We start from the raw sequence: 21,500 nt of genomic DNA on the forward strand, positions 1-21,500 counted from the left end.
CCAGAGCCTGAATGAGGTGGGAAACGCCAGAGCAGGGGGACTGAGAGGGGGAAACGCCAGAGCAGGGGGAAAAAGAGGAATAAACGCCAGAGCCTGAATGAGGGGGGAAATGCCAGAGCACGAGTGAGAGGTGGAAACACCAGAGCAGGGGGAATGAGAGGGGAGAAAAGAGCAGGGTGAAACGTAGCAGAAGATCTTCCTTTTTAAACAAGTGTAGCAAGTAAATGGAGGCAAATGTAAGTAATGTAATAAGTAATGTAACTAGTAATATGTAATTTTTTTAAATATATAATTTTATGTAAGTAATGTAAGTAAATGGAGCCGGATGTTGCTCTGCAGGAGAAAGACGACGTGAAGCGAGCTGAGTGCATGCTGGATCAGGCCGACCGGCTCGGAGCCCGACAGTTCGTCATGCCAACGGATGTCGTCCGCGGAAACCCCAAACTGAACCTGGCTTTCGTTGCCAATTTGTTCAACAAGTACCCGGCTCTGAAGAAACCCGAGAACCAGGATTTTGACTGGAGCTCCATCGAAGGTAGTGCAGAGTTTTGTTGATGCTTTTTTATCGATGTTTTTAACTTTTTCTTATGTTTTTGTCTATTTATTTAGATTTATGCTCAATAAACCTCATTTAATAGGAAATTATACCTAATGTTTGAGTAAGAAAAGTAGGAATTAAGAATTATTTAGACTAAAATTAAAGGAATGGATTTTGATGATAATCACAGACTGGAATACGTCAACTTTTACTCAATACTATTTCAAAACCACTATAATTTGTTTTTCAAATGCTATAAAATTTAAGAAGACACCCCAACATTAGTGAAAGTAGAGATTTGTATTTGCCAAAGAGCGTTTTGTGGAATCAATCATGTTATTTTGGGTAAATAAAAAGAACATAAGTTCCTATATCAAAGAAGTAGATGTTTTCCCATCAAGCATGAACAAGAATATCCAAAGCACACAGATTATTGTCCAACCTTTAAGGGTAACTTTGGTATTTTTCAACCTATTTTCCCATGTTTTTGTGTCTAATTGCGCATTACGATGTGGAGTCAGTTAGCGTCCACTAAAAGTCACTAAAAGTCCTGTTTTGCGGCTGAAAGGCTTAAATTATTATTTGAAATGTCTGACAATATTATGGAAAGGAACCCTACAGAGAAATAGTTTTTTGTTAAAGAGGAAGATCCTTTTAGTTCAACATGAAAGTCCCTAAGTCACCATCACCAAACCCACCAGATTCCATGTAAATAATTAGGACTTTAACATTGTAAAACTCACTTCATTCAAAGTCAACAGAAATAAAATAAAACTACCAAAAGCCGTCTTGGTTCGTCTTCCCACTGTTCCTACAATCACCACTCTGGTCTGGTTGAAATAAACTCTTAATTCACCCATTTACATGTGGTGATATTCTGGCTCTATACACGCTAAAAGTACTTATTATTTACAAGGAGTCTGGCTCTATGCATGCTAAAAGTATTGGTTATTTACATGGAGTCTGGTTCTATACACGCTAAAAGTACTGATTATTTACATGGAGTCTGTTTCTGTACACGCCAGAAGTACTGATTATTTACATGGAGTCTGCTGGGTTTGGTGATGGTGATTTCCGGTCTGTTTCATGTTAAATTAAAAGGATCTTACTCTTAGACACTTAGAATAATAATCTGAGCCTGTCAGAAAAAGATTTGTTTTGTCATTTCAACGTGATATCATGACTTCGCGTAGACATACACCCCGACTTGTGGCGTGTTATCTGTATGCATTATGAACTATGCGTGTGTATGTCTACGAAGAGACGTTAACATACATGTAAAACAGACAGACAGCAGACAATGTATGGGAAACTGGGGTCCAGGTTGAAAAAGAAAGAAATTATGTTTGAATAATGAGGCCTTCCTTCACATCTCAGTCATTTATTTATTATTATTCAGCTTTGTTACACCACTTCTGCTGGTATTTCACCAATGTTTTTCATCCAGGGGAAACCAGGGAGGAGCGGACCTTCAGGAACTGGATGAACTCGCTTGGGGTCAACCCTCGGGTCAACCACCTCTACGTGTAAGAACACGCACTCTTCATCTTTTTTATTTTTTACAAGTATTTTTAATGTGTTAGAGAAAGTACAACATACAGTCCAACATTACAATGTCAATTGTAACAAGACATCTTTCTATTAACCCTGTCCTACCCACTACAAACCCTTATTCCGAGAAAAGGACGTAGAAAAAAAAAAAAAAAATAAATAAATAAATAAAATAATAAAATTAATTAATAAATAAAATACTATTTAAAAAATAATAACAGAAAAAAACACCTTTCTTCTATCACTCATGATAGCGTATAATCATTGTCGTAAGTCACTGTGCTCTACCATCCTTCCATCCCTAGCAGTTATGAAGAGGGAAGAGCAGTAAGTCTTTCAAAGTAAGACGTAAAGGGTCACAGTTTTTGTAAAATTTTCTGGATGATCCTCTAAGGGAATATTTTATTTATTTTTTTATTTTTAGAAACAACATAGTATCACAAAGCCACATGGAGGCTTTTGGTGGTATAAATGATTTCCATTCCAGAAATATTCTCCATTGTGCTACTCTTCTTCTCTAGAACACTAAATCGCTTTCCTGCCTTCAAAAAAAAAAAGTAGGTGAAATATGGAAGCAAATAAAAGACTTAGGTGGAAAGACAAAAAAAAGTCCAGGGTGCTCAGGAAGTTCAGTCAGATGTTTGAAGGTGCTCTTTGGGGTCGGGAATTCAGTTAAGTATAGAAAAAAAGGGAAATCCAAGGCACCCTTCCTCAACATTTTTTAAAAAGCCTTTATTTTACTGGCTATTTCATTTAAAAGACATAAGTAGAAGCAGCTAGAGCCGGCTAGACCGATACAATGCAAATATTTGGTTATTTAAAAATCCAAAGTTCCGATGTATCAGCTGATATAGCATATATATATATACAATCTAACTCCCTCCCTAACTTAGTTAACAAATTAGTTATTTACAGTTATTTATGAGTTCTCACTAAAATAATATGATTATAATTTGTTTTATTGTCTCAGCAGAACATCAAACTATATTAAAGTTCTGATGAATAAAATGTATAAAAATCTAAACTTAAGATATGAAAGTCCTTTGAACAAAAACACATTAACACATTATCAGTGTTGCCAACAGGGACGTTGTAGAGCGTCCTCTGGTGGACAGACTATGCAATGCCATCACTAACAGGGACGTTGTAGAGCGTCCTCTGGTGGACAGACTATGCAAAGGCAACACTAACAGGGACGTCGTAGAGCGTCCTCTGGTGGACAGACTATGCAATGCTAGGGTTGCACAATTAATCAAATTTTAATGACGCTCACAATTTTGACCACTGTCTGATCATGTGCCAGTCAGAGTTGTTTCCTGCACGCAGCTTAGTTTCTAGATGTAGACAGTCACAGAGGACAGAGTAACGCAAGGAAAATTCCACAACAGATAGCAAGCGTCCTACATCGGTCACAAGTTTGACCAGTTTACCAGTAAACGCAACATCCCATCTGTTGTTTTTCAGACAACAGCAGTGACGAGTGCTAGTCGGTGCTAGTTAGTGTCTGTTAGCTCACAGGCCTCTAGGGTGCGAGTAATATTTTTCCTCACGTTGCACGGTGCACCTAATGTCCTCGCATCCGCTGCCTCTCCATAAACGAAGCAATGTTGTTTATATTGATATGGTTTAATTTTTCATTAGATGACCCATTTATTCTGTAAAGCCGTGTCTGTGTTTGGATTGCTCCTTTTATTCTCTGTGCAGCCCCGCCCCCATTCACTCATACACTTCTGCGTAGCAACATGGAGAGACACAGCTGCTGCCGGTCGACACTTCTGACATTTTACCACAGTTTCAATTATTAACACAGCTGTATATTGGTATATATTTCCGCTGGTAACTCTGCTATTGCGGCGGCCACGCCAACACAGAAAAAGTTATTGAATGCAACTAACTTCAGTTCGTGGAGTAACAGCATGTGAGACGGAGCTGCTGGACCTAGGCGAGAGATGTGACCCATGGCCAGAATATCATAGTTCACAAAAATGCAGCGCAGTGACAATACACACATTTCATTCACACAACGTGTGTAACTCCGCTGACCAGCCATTCGACCCGTGCTGAACCTATTCACCAAATAAAAAATCTAAAAAAAAAGTGATAATTACTTTGGCCATAATCGTGCAGCCCTATGCAACACCATCACTAACAGGGACGTTGTAGAGCGTCCTCTGGTGGACAGACTATGCAACGCCGTCAGTAACAGGGACGTTGTAGAGTGTCCTCTGGTGGACAGACTATGCAACGCCATCACTAGCAGGGACGTTGTAGAGCGTCCTCTGGTGGACAGACTATGCAACGGCATCACTAACAAGGACGTTGCAGAGTGTCCTCTGGTGGAAAGACTATGGAACGCTAATGTTGCATATTTTTATGGACCGTTTTGAATGCCAATACCAATAGTTTGGGAAATGTCTAATATCGGCCAATATATCGTTTGGGCTCTAGAAAAAAACACGCGTAGCAGCACAGATAGTGTGTGTCTGTGTGTGTTTGTGTGTGTGTGACCCTGCCTGCGTGTGTGCATGTTACAGAGACATTGATGACGCCCTGGTGATCTTTCAGTTGTACGAGAAGATTAAGGTCCGAGTGGACTGGGACCAAGTCAACAAGCCGCCCTACCCCAAACTGGGCAGCAACATGAAGAAGGTACCACAGCGCGCACACACACACACACACACACACACAATCCAAAACAAGGCTTCTGTCAAGAAAAAACTTGGCACTTAGTTTTCTATTACATTTTATTCATAGTGTAAAATCCTAGCAGAAGTTATCTGTAATTCTGCACCAAGGCTGAATTTACAGATATACAGTATTAGGGGACTACTAAGGTCTATATAAAAGAGACTTCAGATACAGTATTAGGGGACCACTAAGGTCTATATAAAAGAGACTTCAGACATGATTAGGGGACCACTAAGGTCTATATAAAAGAGACTCCAGATACAGTAGTAGGGGACCACTAAGGTCTATATATCTAAATTTGTTTTGAAAGAACTTAAACTGAAGTCTAATCTCTGTCTGTCACAGCTGGAGAACTGCAACTACGCAGTCAAGTTAGGAAAGGACGTGGCCAAGTTCTCTCTGGTGGGCATTGCCGGCCAGGACCTGAACGCTGGGAATCGAACCCTCACCCTTGCTCTGCTCTGGCAGCTCATGAGGAGGTAACAACTCTTAGTTCAAACGCTTTCAAACCTTCATGTTCGGTTCAGTTTCATTCACAAAAGTTAAAAGACAAGTACACTAAATTGGGACACTCCGGTAAGGTTTCTGTGTGTGTGTGTGTGTGTGTGTGTGTGTGTGTGTGTGTGTGTGTGTGTGTGTGTGTGTGTGTGTGTGTGTGTGTGTGTGTGTGTTAGCTGTTAGTTTCCCATCTTGAATTTCTCGCTCTAGTGTTTTTTTCTTTACAGAGGTGTGTGTGTGTCAGCTCTAGCCACTGAAAAAAAAATTAAAGGAGAAATAAGGCCAATAACAACAGCTGGTCAGTCTGAAGTCATGTTGCCTAAGCTCAGTAATATTCATGAGCTGGGTAAAGGATGCTGAAAGCCAGGCTCTCATTGGCTAGCTGTTAAAATAGACTTTCCCTTAGAGTGTATATTGCTACCACGTAGGCAGGTGAAGCCTTTCTTTTGAAAGCTGCTGTCTGCTCCCTCAGATACACGCTGAACATCCTGGAGGACCTGGGCGACGGACAGAAGGTGACCGACGACACCATCGTGTCCTGGGTCAACGACACTCTCACACACGCCGGGAAACCCAAAATCTCCAGTTTCAAGGTGTGTTGTGATGATCACATTGCTGCTTTTTCATTCTGAGCTTGTTTTCCATAAATATAGTTCATGACAAAGTCTTCTGGCACCGCTGGTTGAGCAGCTCCGTGTCTTTGGTGGTAACGGAAGGAGGATTTAATTGTGTGTGTGTGTGTGTGTGTGTGTGTGTGTGTGTGTGTGCGTGCGTGTGTGCATGTGTTTGTCTGTGTGTGTGTGTGTCTGCGTGTGTGCATGTGTTTGACTGTGTGTGCGTGTGTGTGTGTTTCTGCGTGTTTGTGTGTCTGCGTGTGTGTGTGTCTGTGTATATGTGTCTGTGTGTGTGTGTGTGTGTGTGTGTGTGTGTGTGTGGGACTGTGTGTGTGTCTGCGTGCGTGTGTGTCTGTGTGTGTGTGTGCGTGTGTGTAGGACTTGTCCATCAGCAGCAGCATGCCGGTTCTGGACCTGATTGACTCCATCCAGCCCGGATCGATCCGATACGACCTGGTGAAGACAGAAGACCTGACGGAGGATGAGAAACTCAACAACGCAAAGTAGGAACTCGTCTCCTCACTAATGATCTGATGTTAATTTTTACTCATTTAAACTTTATTTAACCAGGAAGTCCCTTGAGATTGAAATCTTTTTTTCCAAGGGAGACCCGGCCAGGACGGCACACCAGTTACAATTTAAATCGAAATAAAGCATGTAGAAATACAGTATGTAGGAATACAGCATGTAGGAATACAGCATGTGGAAATACAGCACGTAGAAATACAGCACGTAGGAATACAGCACATAGGAATACAGCATGTAGAAATACAGCATCTGTATACAGCACAATCAAAACACACAAGCATCACACATAGAGGAAAGGAACACGTCACATGTGGCAGTTAAATTTTGGAGTTACATGGCATTTTAACATGGCCTTAAATTCATTTAATGGGACTGGATCATTTAGATGTAGCAAGTTTTGTTTATATGTCATGTCAAAAAAGACATGGTATCGGAGTCTGATACCGTCTTTTTCTTCCCGATACAATTCTTATTCCTAAACCTGCGTATTGGCCGATACTGAGCCCTGATCGATACTAGTGGGTTAAATATTTTATTATGTTTTAACGGTGAACGCAAATGAACGCCACAGAACTTTATTTTACCATCTAGTTTGACAGTCAGATCTAACCGAAAAACATCATGTATGATTTCTTTTTTACTGTATTTTACGCTGTATTTTGCATGTCAAACAACGTCCCAAAGTGATTGTGAAGAGGTGTAGAGAGAGAAACGTTGTTCTCATCACTGCATGGTTGTGTTACCAGGTACGCCATCTCCATGGCAAGAAAGATCGGCGCTCGGGTGTACGCGCTGCCGGAGGACCTGGTGGAGATCAAACCCAAGATGGTGATGACGGTGTTCGCCTGCCTCATGGCGCGTGGCATGAAGATAGCCTGAAGAACACAGACACCCAAAATATTCACACACAAGAAGAATGGAAGATAAATTATGGGACGCATTCAAAAACATCAATGTCTCAAAATAAAAACGACATTGGAAAGAAAAGTTCAGTAAAACCACTGCAGTCTTTTAAAAGAAGTTTTATTAAACTTAATTTCAAATTACATTACAAATTCTCGTAAGAACAAAACATTTCATTTTGCAAAGCAACAATGCTCCTTTACATACATAAATAAATAAAATAAAGTACATAGTACAAACATAATAAATGAAATACCCCACAGCAGTCTGTTACAGATATTCCTCACATACAGTGGTTTGAATAAGTTTACACCCCCATGCTAAAGTTAATTAAAACGAGGAATAAAAAAACATGTTTTGTAAATTAATCTTAATGCCTTAATTCAAAAAATTTAGGAAAATCCAACCTTTTAAAGACACCAATTTTATTTGGAAATGAAGAATGTATTGTGAATAAATAAATGTCCTTCCTTAAAACACAGGGACATAAGTATACACCCCTTTGTTAAATTCCCATAGAGGCAGGCAGATTTTTATCATTAAAGGCCAGTTATTAAATGGATGAGGACACTTATTTTTAACATGGGGGGTACTTATGCCCATGTATTTTCACATAGGGGGCTGGACACTTACGTATTTTAAGGAAGAAAATGTATGTTTTTATGATACATTATTCATTCACAAAGACAATTGGTGTCCTTAAAGGTTGGATTTTTCTAATTTGTTTTAATTAAGGCATTAGGATTGATTCCCAAAAGGTGTTTTTTATTCGTCTTTTTAATCAACTTTAGCATGGGTGTGTAAACTTATTCAAGCCAATGTATACTTTATAAAAACTTTGACTTTAAACTCAAGCAGTTCTTGTTTTATTTCCACAAAGATTTCAAATGTGATTGTTAAAACCTTTTTTTGTTGCATTATTTAGTTTGAATCCTTGTAATTCTCTGCAGCATTTTAAAGATTTGTTGATGTTTTCACATGTTACCGTTTGTTTCTGGGATAAATATTGACTCTCAGGATTCCTCTTGATTATAAAAGTATGCAAATCACAAACAAATAAACAGATTTTTGTATTAAACCTTGTGTTGTCCTGATGTATTTAAGCTCAGAGAGATTTTCCTTAAACAACTAATACATACCTGAGATAAAGAGCAATTTAAGACTTCCTAAATATAGTATAGTATGTTGAAAAATGTATAAAAACTCATAGTATGTTGAAAAAGTTATAAAATGTCTTGGCATAGTAAAGTTATTAAATCAAAAAACATCATAAAAAGTTATAGTATAGTATGTCCAAAGTCATAAAAAGTCATAGTATAGTATGTCAACAAAGGCATAGTAAATTATGTAAAAAAACTTAATAGTATCATGTCATGAACCAGCTCAAATTCACAACAAAAGAAGAGACACCACACATAATTATAATTAAGCATCAAATTAAAACCAATTTATTCAACCCAAATGAAATATGACCATAATATAGTATAAAACATGTTATAGTATAGTAGTTTCGGTAGTGCAAATACGTGAAGGTGAGGAAAAAAAAAACAGAACCCAAAAGACAAACCTAACCAAAACCAGGGAACAGCTCCAACCAATATATATATATTTTGTGTATCTATTTTATTCTCTTCTTTCTCCCAGCTGGTCTGGAATTCTACATCCCCCCCCCTTCATATTATTCTGGTTTATGGTACAAGTGGTGGTGTATATATGTCTTGTTTTTTTGTTTTTCCTCCCTGCCTTATCTGTGTTAATGTTGTATACCATGTGATGTGATGTGATCTGCAACCTAATTTCCCTATGGGGACAATAAACATGAACTAACATGAACTAACTAACTAACTAACCTTCTTCAATAGAAATCAGGACGCAATCAGGCAGAGTGGATTCAGGTGTGGTTGATGCTCCTGCCCCACCTGGGCATGGGACTGGCTCCTAATCACCTGCAGGGAGGGGTCATCACAATATGGAACAGTGTAGTATGATAAAAAAGTCATAAAAAGTTACAGTATATTATGTTCAAAAATATCATAACAAGTCAAAGTATACAGTAGTAAGTCAAAAAAAAGTTATAAAAAGTCAGAGAAGAATACCCAAGAGGTGTCATCACATATCTAAAAACTAAGTGCAGTATGTTCAAAAAGTCATAAAAAGTCATAGTATGCCAAAAATAGTCATAAACAAACATTTTCCAAATCTCTTTTTGTCCAAATCTGATTATTTTTCCGATATTGTTACGTTCTATTTTAACGCTTTTTACCCAAAAAACAATTCTGTGCGGCTGAATAAAAAAAAAAAAAAATGTATAGGTGCCAGTAAAAATGGAGAATTATTTTAACTTTCCCCACCAGACAAGTGGAAAAAAAGCTCAGCGTTGAACCCTGACGTTAAATGGTTCCAGTAACAGCTGACTCAGAGGTTAAAATGCTGAGTGATGATTAGTTTCTTTCACACATATGGACTTTCACAATAAACCAATAATAGTCCCGATACCCGAATTTCAGTTCCCAGGACCAAAAGGTACTTTTTTCCCCCTGTAATTAAAACAAAATATTTATTTATATTTTACCCTGACAAAACCTAAAGAAAAATAAAACCGCTCCCTCTCTCCTCCCAAACCTGTCCCTACAACCTATAACATTATTAATTTCTTTTTCACTGTAACTTTTTTTCTTGCATTTGTATATAATTATATTTTAGCCTGTTTTAGCCTTCTAATTGTTTCATGTAAAACTCTTTGGGTTGCCTTGTTGCTGTAGAAAAAAAAGATTTTCTTACAACCTCAGTCTGCTCGTCTCAGAGGGAGTGTAACGCGTGTGTGTGTGTGTGTGTGTGTGTGTGTGTGTGTGTGTGTGTGTGTGTGTCAGACCTCCGCTCTCTGTGAATATGCAGAGAGGACAGATCAGATAAGTTTCATTTTACAGTAGTACTGACGTGATTTGGTCGGTACCGGGTTCGGTACCCAACCCTAAGATCGACGACAACAACTGAGGAGAAAATATGACTGAATAATTAAAATACAAGATTCAATTAAACAAATCTGTTTAATAATTAAAGAAAAGATGCAACATTTTCCAAAGGAAAGAGAGCTCTGGTAAAAAAAGAAAAAGAAAAGGTGAACTGAGTTAATCCTTTTGTTCAATTACTTCTGGAAAAAAGAGAAAGAGAGAAAAAAACACAGTGAGAGAGACACAAAGAGAGACAAAGAACGAGAGAGAGACAGAAAGAGAGGAAAATAATGACAGAGTTCAGAGAGGAAAGCGTCACTACATATTTACACTATTAACTGTGGTGTTGAACAGAGACATGAAGGACGCTTGCCTCGGACCCTTCTGTCTGTCCACTGTCTCTGGGGACCACTATTTGGCAGGTTTGGCCTCAGCTGGGGTTTCTCCTGTGTCCAGGGTCTTGAGGAGGCGGAAGAGGCCGGCGGCCTCTCGGATGCGGCTGAACTCGATGCAGAAAGCCTGGACCTCAATAAACAGGTCCTGGACGTTGATGATCTTGTTCCGGATCAGGGACTGGAGGAAGACGCAGACCAGACGGACCAGACGGTTCTGGAGAACAGAGAGAAAAACACTCTCAGATTGGGATGCAATCCCCATGGAAACGCTGCGTCACAAAGGGGAGTCTTAGCAAACTGGACATGATTAAATGCCGGAAGACTTGTGTTGAAATTCTGTCATCACGTTTGGTCTGGATGAAATAATTATTAAATGGTAACGACCGTTATTTTTAACCTGGACTGAACAACAATCTTTGACATTGGTCCAGTATATATACACACAGTACAAGCACACACACACACACATACATATAAATACAATACATTTACAAACATACATTTGCACATGCATATCCATATAAACAGCATTGCAGCGGATGCGAGGACATTAGCACCGGTGCGTCCTAGAGGAACTAACAGCTAACAGACGCTAACTAGCACCGACTAGCACTTCCTCCCGTTACTCTGTCCTCTGTGACTGTCTACATCTAGAGACTAAGCTGCACGGGGTGCAGTGAACAACTCTGACTGGCAAATGATCTGACAGGTGTTACGGAGCGGTAGATGGGCTATGCAAAAAACGCGGAGCGTTCTATGAAATGACTCTTTAAAAAAAAAAAAAAAACGCTCAATCGCGCAAATTTGATTGTGGGAAGTCAAAATCGTGATCAAAATTCGATTAATTGTGCAGCCCTACATACATACTGTATACACACACACACATATACACACTATGCACACATACATACTGTACATACATACAGTAAGGAAAATAAGTATAAGTATCTGCTATTTTGCAAGTTCTCCCAGTTAGAAATCATGGAGGGGTCTGAAATTGTCATCATAGGTGCGTGTCCATTGGGAGAGACATAATCAAAAAAAAAAGAAATCCAGAAATCCCAACGTATGATTTTTTAACTATTTATTTGTATGAGACAGCTGCAAATAAGTATTTGAACACCTGTCTATCTAGCTAGCTATAATTGTGACCCTCAAAGACCTGTTAGTCTGCCTTCGAAATGTCCACCTCCATTTATTATCCTAAATTAGATGTACCTGTTTGAGGTCGTTAGCTGCATAAAGACACCAGGCTGGAAAGGGCTACGGGGCAATTGCTAAGCAGCTTGGTAAAAAAAGGTCCACTGTTGGAACAATCATTATAAAATGGAAGAAGTTAAACATGACAGTCAATCTCCCTCGGACTGGGGCTCCATGCAAGATCTTACCTTGTGGGGTCTCGATGATCATAAGAAAGGTGAGAAATCAGCTCAGAACTACACGGGAGGAGCTAGTCAGTGACCTCAAAAGAGCTGGGACCACTGTTTCCAAGGTTACTGTTGGTAATACACTAAGGCGTCATGGTTTGAAATCATGCATGGCACGGAAGGTTCCCCTGCTTAAACCAGCACATGTCAAGGCCCGTCTTAAGTTTGCCAATGACCATTTGGATAATCAGAGGAGTCATGGGAGAAAGTCATGTGGTCAGATGAGACCAAAATAGAACTTTTTGGTCATAATTCCGAAAACCGTGTTTGGAGGAAGAAGAATGATGAGTACCATCCCAAGAACACCATCCTTACTGTGAAGCATGGGGGTGGTACCATCATGCTTTGGGAGTGTTTTTCTTTATATGGCCATCCGGAAGTCAGATGTTGATGGAGCCGTAGCGTTGGCCAGTGGGCCTAAAGTGGCACTAATTTGCGGCGGTGCTGGTGGAGGTGCAGCCGCACAGACAGCTGAGATTGGTTGAATAACTAACTGCTCTCTCCGAGCACGCATTCCATTTTAATGTTTAGTGGATTGCATATGCGACCGAAGTTCGTTAGCTCCCATCCAGTTGACATTGATGTTTTTTTTTTACACACCGAACAATAAGCCTGCCTGTTATTCCCTATTACAGGCCTGAGCCAGTCCTTAAACACTATCAGAAAACTTGCATTTGCCTATTAAAAGACAACAATGGTTGTCCAGTCTTTGAAGATATGGCTTGAAGCAAGTCTAAAATAAAACGTAAGCCAGCCACTTCTGTTGAGCGCGCAGTGTTCTGAGATGATGTCGAACGACCACTGAATATGACATCAGCATCAAACATAGACGGAGACGAAAGATCTTTGATTATGTGCCCAGACATGCCAAAGCCCATATTTAAACGTAAACGCAGGATGTAATTTCAATCAGAATAGGACACCTGATAGTCTGAAAAAAAATATAATAATAAAAAAAACGAAAATACCTCTGAGACTACATTTAACACTTTTGACAATTTAGATTTATCACTTTTTAATACTTTTTGAAACCCAGCGGACACCCTGGGTAAGAAGCATTTCAAGGTTCTGGCGTGGCCTAGCCAGTCTCCAGACCTAAAACCACTAGAGAATCTTTGTAGAGAGCTCAAACTCCGTGTTTCTCAGCGACAGCCCAGAAACCTGACCGATCTAGAGAAGATCTGTGTGGAGGAGTGGGCCAAAATCCCTTCTGCAGTGTGTGCAAACCTGGTGAAAAACTACAGGAAACATTTGACCTCTGTAATTGCAAACAAAGGCTACTGTACCAAATAGTAACATTGATTTTCTAAGGTGTTAAAATACTTGTTTGCAGCTGTATCAAACTAATAAATAGTTAAAATTCATACATTGTGATTTTTTTTTTTAGATTATGTCTCTCAGAGTGGACATGGGGCGGCTGTGGCTCAGTGGTAGAGAGGTTGCCTGCCAATCGGAAGGTTGGTGGTTCGATCCCCGCCCCTGCAGTCATTGTCGAAGTGTTCTTGGGCAAGACACTGAACCCCGAGTTGCCCCCGGTGCTGCGCATCGGAGTGTGAATGTGCGTGAATGTGCGTGAATGTTTATCCGATGAGCAGGTGGCACCTTGTACGGCAGCCCCGGCCACAGTGTATGAATGTGTGTGAATGGTGAATGTTTCCTGTAGATGTAAAAGCGCTTTGAGCAGTTGTTAAGACTGGAAAAGCGCTATATAAATACAGCACATTTACATTTACATGCACCTACGATGACAATTTCAGACCCCTCCATGATTTCTAAGTGGGAGAACTTGCAAAATAGCAGGGTGTTCAAATACTTATTTTCCTCACTGTACATACAAACAGTATATTAAATAAATAAATAAATATACTATGTAAAAGATTGTTGTTCCCATCAGTCACTTAGACACAAACACACAGGAACGTAGGGTCCGGGTTGAATCAAACAGTTGTCACCCTTTAATGTACAGAAACATGCGCTGCTAAAATCTTTGCAGTGATATATTAATGAGAATCCCATTTGCTGTTATACGGTTGATAAAGACACGGGACTGTGCTCCCCCAAAATGACATCATGACTTGGCGTAAATATACACGCCCACTTTCCTAAGCCAAGCGGCTTGTTATCTGGACGCATTTTCAGCTCTCCACGTGTATGTCAACGGCGGACGTAAACATACGTGGCGACGGTTGAGTTTAAAAAATATCACACAAGGGGGACACAGGGTGACACGATGCCTGCCCCCCCCAACCAACCTCCCTTCACGGATTTACTATCATATTATTTAACCAGCGGCAACATTTTTGTATTCCAACTTGTATATATTCCAATACTAGTTTCATGTATATTATATGTATGCATATTATCTCTAAACTCAGGAACTTCAGAAACAGCTGTAAAACCAGATACATGTTTAGACTGCTTTGCTTCACTTGATCTTTATCAATTTAATTCAATTATTTCTTTATCTAAATCATCATCGTCTGACCGAGGTTTCTGCCTTAAAGGAAGTTTTTCCTCGCCACTGTTGCACTGTTGCTTGCTCTGGAGGAGACTACTAGAACTGTTGGGTCCTTGTAAATTATGGAGTGTGGTCTATCTGTAAAGTGTCTTGAGATAACTCTTGTTATGAATTGATACTATAAATAAAATTGAATTGAATTGAATTGAATATTGTATCCTAGTATTTCATTTATATCCTGTGCTGTGTGACTGATTTTGCTGCTGTACCACTATAATTTTTCCTTTCATACTACTCGCTATGGCGTAAATTCACACGCTAACAAAAGGTAATGTAAGTCAACAGAGGCCAAACGGCGTAGATATACACGCTAAAAAGCCAGTATGCGTCTTGATAACACCCCAATATTGGTGTGTCATACATACACAACTTCATGAGATCAGCCTGCCTCCCCAGAAAAACGAAACTGTGTCACCGTGGTAACCTTCAGGAAGGGAAGTAACATCTGATTTGAACACAGACCTCCATCTTTTAATCACCGTAACTCTAGTGAACTACGAGTTCTGGTGTCTAAACCTGACCGACCGGCGACGGAAAGCGCCATAAAATTATTAATATTATGGTCAGATTAGAGGAGAGTAACAAACGACTTTGTTCTTATCATTATTATTAGGGGTGAAGTGTGGTAGTGTACCTGCATGTACTTGTCTTTGATCTGTTCACAGGTGGAGATGCAGTTGGAGATGTAAAGGTGGATGAACTCTGGAGGTAAATCCACAGCCGTGGTCAACCTAAGGAGAAACAGAGAGGAACTCCCCTTGGTCTAATAATCTGGGTCGCGCGCGCGTGTGTCAAATTGCGCTGTGCACGCACGCGTGCACGCACGCGCACGCGCACGCGCACACACACACACACACACACACACACACACACACACACACACACACACACACACACACACACACACACACACACACACACACACACACACACACACACACACCAGTGCTGACCTGTTGACGACCTCCATTGAGTGCAGAGACATGTCCATGTTGACGAGGACGGAGAAGTACTCGGTGATCTGGCTGCTCTGCATCAGCTTCAGCAGCATCTCTATGGCAACCAGCGGGTTGTTCTCCACTAGGTCGGGCAGCTTGGATGGGGACAGACCGATGTGGTACACCAGCTTCACATCTTTCTCCAACTCCGCCAGCAGCTGGGGGCCAAACCACAATCAACTGGCTGCATTTCAATCACTTAAAGGTTTGTTTTTATATGTAAAGAAAGAACAGAATCAGTAGAAAGAAAGAAATAAACAAAACAAATTATACATTAAATAAAAGTTGGGGGAAAGGTAATATGTCGAGAAAAAAGATGTGAAAAATGTCTGAATGTTTCAACATTAATCCAAATTTGACACAGCTGTACACAGACGTATGGTTAGATAAACAGTCTCTGCACTGTCAAATTTTCATGTACTTATGGGATTGGTTAGTCTGGACGCTAGTCAAACGTAGCCCCACACACAACAGTTGAGGTCGGGTAGTTGGGTCAGTTGTGGAGCAACTATGCTCAAACCACAGCTGTTGGGACCAATCAGATCGCCAGGGCGGGGCTTATACGATCCGTTGCTCTGATTGGTTGTAGGTTTATCTGTTGCTCTGATTGGTTGAAGGTTTATCTGTTGCTCTGATTGGTTGTAGGTCTTTCCATTGCACTGATTGGTGATAGGTCTATCCATTGCTCTGATTGGTTGTTGGTTGGAGGTCTATCTGTTGTTCTGATTGGTTATTGGTTGTGGGTCTATTCGTTGCTCTGATTGGTGGCGGTAAATCTGTTGCTCTGATTGGTTGTAGGTCTAATCTGTTCAGGCCTGTGTGCAGTGTGTAATAACAACAGTGTAAATTGTAATTTCCCCTTGTGGGGAATCCCCTATTATCCGTTCCCTATCATACATTATTATTAATATTATTATTATTATTAGAAACTTTCCCTATTATAAGGGATCAATAAATAGTATAAATTAAATAAAATAAAAAAGAGCATTAGCGCCGTTACATCGACAATGTAACGCCTCCAGTGCTTGAAATTAGGTTTTAATAGGTTTTTATTTATTTAGGTTTGACGTGGTGTTGGGAGAGGAGTTCACCTGGGACTGCTGCTGGGCGGAAAGCGGGCTCTTGAAGGCCTTGGCCATGATGCGTTTGATCTCCAGGCCGGTGCTGTTCTTCACACACATGGAGCGGTCCCATTGGACGCTGTGGTCCGGCTCAGTGGGGTTCAGCCACGCCAGCTCGTCTTCGCACACGTGCAGCGGTGGCAGCGGCCGGATGAACTCGGGCCGGAAGTGACCTGAAAGGGGAGAGAGTTAGGACATCGCACAGGGCTTTAACCCTCATGTTGTTACACTGTCTGTAGCTATGTTTCTATCCCCACGTTTTTATTCAAATTAAGTGATACTGAATGAAAAATGCCTTGAGGAAACAGTAAAATTCAATGAAATTACATTAATATCGACTCAAAGGAAATAAGTTCGGTATCATTGGATTTAATCTTGATCGATATTCGGCTTATGTGATAAACGCTGATGGAAAAGTTATTTGCTGAATAAATAATGAATTGCGATTAGGTTTCAGGTCATTTATGGTTGCAACCCGCCACAAAACAAAGAAGAAGAAGTTAGAGCTAATTTCCACCCAGTATTTCCTCTCTGTCTGTACACATGGCGGGTGTTAACAAAGACAGATGGAAGAGGACGTACGAGACTTTCTGAATTTAATTTACAAGGAACTCCTGACGGAAATGGCCGACAAAGGTTAGGACAAACCGTGGTACGTCCTGCGGATTAAATGGAAGTTGCTCAAACAGCGAGACATGTCTCGAAGAAAGAGTCTTGCAGCAGTGCCAGAGGGAAAATAAAAGACTAATTGCTTCTGCATCGTCATATCGATGTGTTGATAGCGTCATTGTTTTACAACTAACAAATTGTCCCATATTGATCATGTGCTGGTAGACGTGAATGTTGTGCGATTCAGTGAAAATGAATGGAAACTAAATCTAAAATCTATTCAATATACCAATGTGATCGCAAAACAGCGTGTGACGTCTCGAAAGAGACTAGACGTGACCACAGGTATTACTCAATTTAAAGCCGCAGGTTCAACCCCGCCCTGCGGCCATTTCTGCATTATCCCCCCTCTCTCTCCTCTTCCATGTCTTCAGCTGTCAATAAAGGCTTCAAATGTCCCAAAAAAATCATTTTAAATAGAATATTAATCTGAACATTTATTTATAACCTGTGCTACCGCAGAGGAAGTTTTAGTTGAAACGCAGGTTCTGATTTGAGTGGAAACGTTCTGTATATGCAACTCTGTTCTGTTTTCTACACATTTAAACCAACATCAGTATTAAACCCACTCACTCTCCAGTGGGGGGCGGGGCCCTGTGACCAGCGACTCAATGATCTGATTGGCCACGGAGCTGTCGAATCCCGAGTTGGAGGAGTCTGGATCGGGGTCGTTCAGGATGCTGGGGAAACTGGCTTTACTCTGAGTGGGCAGCTCCGACTGACGCTCTGCACACAACACACAACACATTTAACTTTAAAACTAGAGCCCGACCAATAAATAAATAAAAAGTTTTTAAGGCCGAGACCAATACAAATATTTGTTTATTTAAAAATCAGATATATCAGCCGATATATACATATTTTTAAATAATTCAATTCAATTTTATTTATAGTATCAATTCATAACAAGAGTTATCTCAAGACACTATACAGATAGACCACACTCCAGAATTTACAAGGACCCAACAGTTCTAGTAGTTTCCTCCAGAGCAAGTAATCTATATATGCATAACAAAACATAAACAGATTTCCCTAACATTAGTTATTTGTAGTTATTTATGAGTTCTCACTAAATTAATATAATTTGTTCCATTGTCACAACAGTACATCAAAGTATATTAAAGTTCTGATAAATAAAATGTACAAAAATACATACTTAAGATATGAAACAAAGTCCTTTGAACAAAACACAGTGAAAAAAAGCAGTGTTGCCAACAGGGACATTGTAGAGCGTCCTCTGGTGGAAAGACTATGAAACACCAACACTAACAGGGACATATTCATTTATCAGAATCTTAATAATCTCAAACTGTTCACTTATTTTCTTTATGCCACGGCTCAACTTTCAGACTTAACAAGATCTTTTTACAGTGACTTTGTGCCAATCTTCCCCCATAATTCCCTTGCTACAGCAACATTTTCTACAACACACACAAACACAAACATACAGGCAAACAACAGACAATGAGCAGAGGGCAGACTTAATGTAAAGTGGCGTCAAATAAAAGTGTTGTAAAGTGCGGTTGCCATAGTACAAAAAAAACAAAATTGCAGTGTAAGTGACGTTAAAATTAAATTAAATATGTAATTAAAGTAATATAGCAAAAGTATGTAACCACAATATAAATTATATTTACCTGTGACCATAAATAATATTCAAAAAGTAATTTCTTGTAATGGAAAAATATAAATACAGATAAGATATACAGAGTGTGTGGAGTAAATGAAAAACAGGAAGAGAAACTACAACATTATGAAATAGTAACCTAAGTTTGAAGTCTTGGTAAAGAACGTTAAATCACGTGAACATCAACAACAGGGTGAGCTAACCTAACCTGGCTCCGCCCTCCAACGTGCTTTCACTCAGTTTTCACATTCTTTTAGTACTCCGTCTGGGTTTGCGATATATTCCAATCGTTACCCTCTAGTAGGGACCGGGCTAGCGGACCAGAGTCTGGTAGGGACCAGGCTAAGGGACCAGAGTCTAGTAGGGACCGGGCTAATGGACCAGAGTCTGGTAGGACCGGGCTAGTGGACCAGAGTCTGGTAGGACCAGGCCAGTGGACCAGAGTCTGGTAGGAACAGGCTAGTGGACCAGAGTCTGGTAGGACCAGGCCAGTGGACCAGAGTCCGGTAGGAAAAGTCCAGTGGACCAGAGTATGGTAGGAACAGGCCAGTGGACCAGAGTCTGGTAGGACCAGGCCAGTGGACCAGAGTCTGGTAGGACCAGGCTCAAAAAGGTGGCGAAAAGGCATCAAAAAGGCGATAAAAATGCAACAAAAAGGATGGGAACGGATACGTCCAAAAAGATAAGATGAGATAAGAAAATTTGTTTATTAGTCCCCAATGGGGAAATTACTGCACTACACTCTGTGTACACACTTTTTTGTTAGTACTCACACACAGGCCTGAAATACACACACATGCTCGGGACCTATACATGCACTATACATGGAGAGATGTCAGAGTGAGTGGGCTGCCAGCTGAACCAGCGCCCTGAGCGGTCCGGGGGGTCCGGTGCCTTGCTCAAGGGCACCTGGCAGTTCCCAGGAGTTGAACTGGCATCTCTCCAGCCACCAATCCACGCTCCCAAATTTTTGGGTCCATACGGGGATTTGAACGAGTGACCCTCCGGTTCCCAACCCAACTCCCTATGGACTGAGCTAAGGTGACAAAAATTTCAAATTTCAAGATTCAAAAAGGCCAGATAGTCTAGCTAGCTGTCTGGATTTACCCTGCAGAGATCTGAGGAGCAATAACCATAGTCCTCAGAAATCAGCCGCAGGTTAGAGCGCCAACACAGAGACAGAGGACAGGGACAGACATCCGGCTAAAATGAGGAACATCTGGCGGAACCGGAACAATCCCATGAATGAAAAGCCGTCAATATAGACTAGAACAAATGTAACAAACTTATATTTGAGGATACATAGGTCCTGTGAGCACTGTTGTTTTGGGTGTATGCTAACCTGCTAACGCCAGCTGCAGCCCGCTGATGTCTATGGACTGCGGCATGTTGCCGACGTCCATGCAGGACACCTGTCTGGGTGTCTTCTTAAAGAGATCCCGAGGTGGCGCCAGCATCAGCTGGGACAGGAAGAACTTCTCGGGCTGTGTGATGGGAGGCAGGAAGCCTGCAGAAAGACAGAGGACGACACAAAACAGACTTACGTGTTAGAATGTCAACCGGGAAAGTGTGGAAGTTTTTATTTTCCGCCATTCAACATGTGCAATATTGATATTAATGATGCTGTCAAAATTCTGTTTTAGTGTGGCATGTTAGTTTAGACTTAACTAGTTAAAACTCAGTGGCTCAGTTTGTATTTTTACACTCATCACCTCCCAACCTGCCACATGTTGACTTTTGTTTAAGTATATTTCAGCTTCCAATTGTATGGGTGGACCTTTCGATGTGTTTAGTTTTTTTCCTGTTTTTCTAAGTTAGGAAGGTAAGTGATTTTTATTCTTTTGGCCTTTATGGTTTGTTAGGTTAAAATGTTACTTTCCAGACAGGGTTGTTTTGTTTGTGGTTTTTGTAGTAGGCCACCCTATAGTCTTAGTTACGTTATACCTTTGTTTGATCACCAATTATGTCATATAGTTGTGTTTGTGTCCAATAAATAAGTTGGGACGAAAACCTAAGTTTTGTGGCTGCTTGGGGAACAGGGAAGATGGGGCCAATTAGTCTGATTTATGTTGCCTCCTAGGCACCCTTAGACTGGGGCGTAACATCATTTAATTTTTTGTTAAGGCGGAATTTATGAGCCAGTGGAATGAAATTTTGTTCATTTGTGGACTCATATGTAAGTTGAATGACAAAAAAAGCTATGTACCTAAAGTGGTGCTCATAGGTTTATGAACCTATGAAAAAAAGGGGGTAGTAAAACTACATATTACGTTTAACTAATAATATATGATTGATAAATAACCAGCTTTTCAAAATAAAGCAATTTAAAGCTCATTAAACTACTTTAAAGATCCATGTCATGGTGCTCTGTGGATTCTTTTATACAAACCGTAGTTGTCCCCTAATACTGTATCTGAAGTCTCTTTTATATAGACCTTAGTGGTCCCCTAAAACTGTATCTGAAGTCTCTTTTA

General features: G+C 40.4%; 2 protein-coding genes across 2 annotated transcripts in view; one reads left to right on the forward strand and one right to left on the reverse strand.

Annotated features, from left to right (window-relative positions):
• lcp1 (lymphocyte cytosolic protein 1 (L-plastin)) overlaps positions 1-7,802 on the forward strand; it is a 24,278-nt gene extending 16,476 nt beyond the window's left edge. Inside the window, exons 9-16 of the mRNA XM_034885225.1 lie at positions 149-176; positions 322-535; positions 1,986-2,064; positions 4,624-4,738; positions 5,123-5,256; positions 5,748-5,868; positions 6,268-6,392; positions 7,164-7,802. Of these exons, the coding sequence (XP_034741116.1) occupies positions 149-176; positions 322-535; positions 1,986-2,064; positions 4,624-4,738; positions 5,123-5,256; positions 5,748-5,868; positions 6,268-6,392; positions 7,164-7,296 (949 nt within the window). The 3' untranslated portion in view covers positions 7,297-7,802. The remainder of the gene's footprint in view (positions 1-148; positions 177-321; positions 536-1,985; positions 2,065-4,623; positions 4,739-5,122; positions 5,257-5,747; positions 5,869-6,267; positions 6,393-7,163) is intronic.
• A 2,546-nt stretch (positions 7,803-10,348) lies between these two features.
• Positions 10,349-21,500, reverse strand: part of cnot11 (CCR4-NOT transcription complex, subunit 11) — a 13,546-nt gene continuing 2,394 nt past the window's right edge. Inside the window, exons 3-8 of the mRNA XM_034885188.1 lie at positions 20,369-20,533; positions 17,973-18,125; positions 16,701-16,903; positions 15,565-15,767; positions 15,246-15,342; positions 10,349-10,880 (exon numbers count right to left, since the gene is read on the reverse strand). Coding sequence (XP_034741079.1) covers positions 10,683-10,880; positions 15,246-15,342; positions 15,565-15,767; positions 16,701-16,903; positions 17,973-18,125; positions 20,369-20,533 — 1,019 coding nt within the window. The 3' untranslated portion in view covers positions 10,349-10,682. The remainder of the gene's footprint in view (positions 10,881-15,245; positions 15,343-15,564; positions 15,768-16,700; positions 16,904-17,972; positions 18,126-20,368; positions 20,534-21,500) is intronic.

This window comes from Etheostoma cragini, chromosome 11 (assembly GCF_013103735.1).
Source record: "Etheostoma cragini isolate CJK2018 chromosome 11, CSU_Ecrag_1.0, whole genome shotgun sequence".
NCBI lineage: Eukaryota > Metazoa > Chordata > Actinopteri > Perciformes > Percidae > Etheostoma > Etheostoma cragini.